This window comes from Anopheles merus, chromosome 2L (genome assembly GCF_017562075.2).
Source record: "Anopheles merus strain MAF chromosome 2L, AmerM5.1, whole genome shotgun sequence".
Lineage (NCBI taxonomy): Eukaryota > Metazoa > Arthropoda > Insecta > Diptera > Culicidae > Anopheles > Anopheles merus.
Window position 1 is genome coordinate 31037042 of NC_054083.1, and position 1183 is coordinate 31038224.

General features: G+C 48.4%; 1 protein-coding gene across 1 annotated transcript; it reads left to right on the plus strand.

Moving 5' to 3' along the window:
- The first annotated feature begins 224 nt into the window (after positions 1-224).
- Positions 225-1183, plus strand: LOC121593224. Its single transcript, XM_041915423.1, has 4 exons — positions 225-327; positions 404-571; positions 655-813; positions 890-1183. The coding sequence occupies exons 1-4, from the start codon at positions 250-252 to the stop codon at positions 1037-1039; spliced, it is 555 nt and encodes a 184-aa protein (XP_041771357.1). The 5' UTR covers positions 225-249; the 3' UTR covers positions 1040-1183.

The window sequence follows — 1183 nt, forward strand, 5'->3', positions numbered from 1 at the left end:
ACTAGCCTATTGCATGTTAGCCATCCCGAATAATCCATCTTCCACGTGCCGGAAACAAGTCCTACTACATGCTCTCTTATCCATGTTTCCACCGGACAAAACATGGTCAAAGCTTGTTACAGATGGCTGGCTGATAGTGTGCAAACAGGGTAAATCACATTGATTGTGCATGTACTTCCCAGCAAAAACGAGTTCCAAAAGATCTATAAATATTCAACCATCAGTCGGCAGATACACATACGCCGCAACATGGCAGCAACCGTGCATAGACTCATCTCACCAGTAGTTTGCAGTGGCGTGATACTATTCGCGCTCAGCTTTGCAAAGGTTTTGAACCGTTTTAGAACAGGTAGTTTGAGCACTGCAGTAACTAATTCTTATCCTTACTCACACAAACAAACAGGGTGAATTTGCCATACAGTTTGGCGAATCGTTCAAAGCGTGCCCGGACGCGATGGACAGTGAGCTGATGCTCGATCTGTCCGAGCTGCAGGTCATACCGGACGAAAATGACAGCATGGTACTGAACGGTATGGTGCGCCTGAACCGTGCGCTAGAAAGTCCCGTCGAGGTAAGGTATTTTGTGCGTTTAGTGATTGCAAACTGCCGAAGATAATGTGACACTGATAAAACCCTACTATTGTACGTGTCAAGATCAACGTGTACACCAAGCGGCTGGAGCAGGGCACCTGGAACGATGCGCTGCTGGGCCGCAAGGTGCTGGACCTATGCCCGCTGCTGCAGGTCAGCACGGAACCGTGGTTTGTCATCACCAGCATGATGGAGAAAAAGGGCTGCCCATTCCCGGAGGGGGTAAGTAGAAAGTCGTGGAAAATGTGGCAGAAAACGTATGCACTAAACACTGCCACCTTCCGTACCGCCTCACTAGCACACGGAATCGTTTGCGATGCTACCGGTCGGTGACTTTGGCATTGAGATACCGCCAGATTTCGTGGGCGACTGGAAGGCGTTCTTCGAGATCACGTCGCAGGCCAAGATGTCCTGCCTGATGACGGAGTTTAGCATCGTCGAGGTGTAGAGTTGGAAAATATTTTCCATTGACAAAGATCTTCAGCTGTGGCAGAATGAATGCTGGGAAAAAGGCATCAGATCAGTTCTAATAAAAACCATCAAAACCCTCTTCTTGCGAGACGATGCTTGAGATGTCTTGCAGAATTTAAAA

Excerpts from the sequence above, each read along its gene's own strand:
- LOC121593224 (XM_041915423.1), top strand. The coding sequence starts at position 250 with ATGGCAGCAACCGTGCATAGACTCATCTCACCAGTAGTTTGCAGTGGC. Across the intron at positions 328-403 it reads TCGCGCTCAGCTTTGCAAAG|GGTGAATTTGCCATACAGTT; the intron begins GTTTTGAACCGT and ends ACAAACAAACAG. Across the intron at positions 814-889 it reads GCTGCCCATTCCCGGAGGGG|CACACGGAATCGTTTGCGAT; the intron begins GTAAGTAGAAAG and ends CCGCCTCACTAG.